At 45.5% G+C, this 451-nt stretch overlaps 1 protein-coding gene across 1 annotated transcript; it reads right to left on the bottom strand.

The window, feature by feature from the left end:
- Positions 1-17: 17 nt before the first annotated feature.
- CSUI_011550 (alpha beta fold family protein) lies at positions 18-406 on the bottom strand (the record flags this gene model as incomplete). The annotated part of the gene is made up of 1 exon (XM_068071648.1): positions 18-406. A coding segment is annotated over exon 1 (297 nt), but the record flags the coding sequence as incomplete, so codon positions are not given.
- Between the last annotated feature and the right edge of the window lie 45 nt (positions 407-451).

A 451-nucleotide genomic window follows, 5' to 3' on the forward strand; every position in this document is an offset into this window, starting at 1 on the left:
ATGGATTCGATGACCTGTGTCTTGATAGCCTGTGTATCGAGGAGATCGTGTGAGGCTTTCTCGATGATCACGACTTTCCTCTTCTCTGTAGGCAGAGCATTGGCTAGCTGGAGAGCATCTTCAACAGGGATAGTTGTATCCGCAGAGCCATGTATTAGAAGGATCTGCTTTGTTTTCTTGATCTTCGAGAGATAGGTCTTCAAGTCTAACGTTAATCGATTTAAGATACATTTATGTGTGATCGTTCTCTTTCTCCCATCAGGTGAGACATATTCCACTTTCTCTTCAACCGTCGCTGGCTGATCCTGCTTCATATGTTTGACTGTTGAAGTGATGCGGCCCGAATTCACATCCTCTCGTTCATACAGAACCGATTTATCTAGCACATCCGCGGTCTCTGTGTTATCTGCGGGGACAGGACTGAATAAAGAGACCGCGGATGTGCTAGATA

This window comes from Cystoisospora suis (genome assembly GCF_002600585.1).
Source record: "Cystoisospora suis strain Wien I chromosome Unknown contig_13454, whole genome shotgun sequence".
In the NCBI taxonomy this organism is placed as follows: domain Eukaryota; phylum Apicomplexa; class Conoidasida; order Eucoccidiorida; family Sarcocystidae; genus Cystoisospora; species Cystoisospora suis.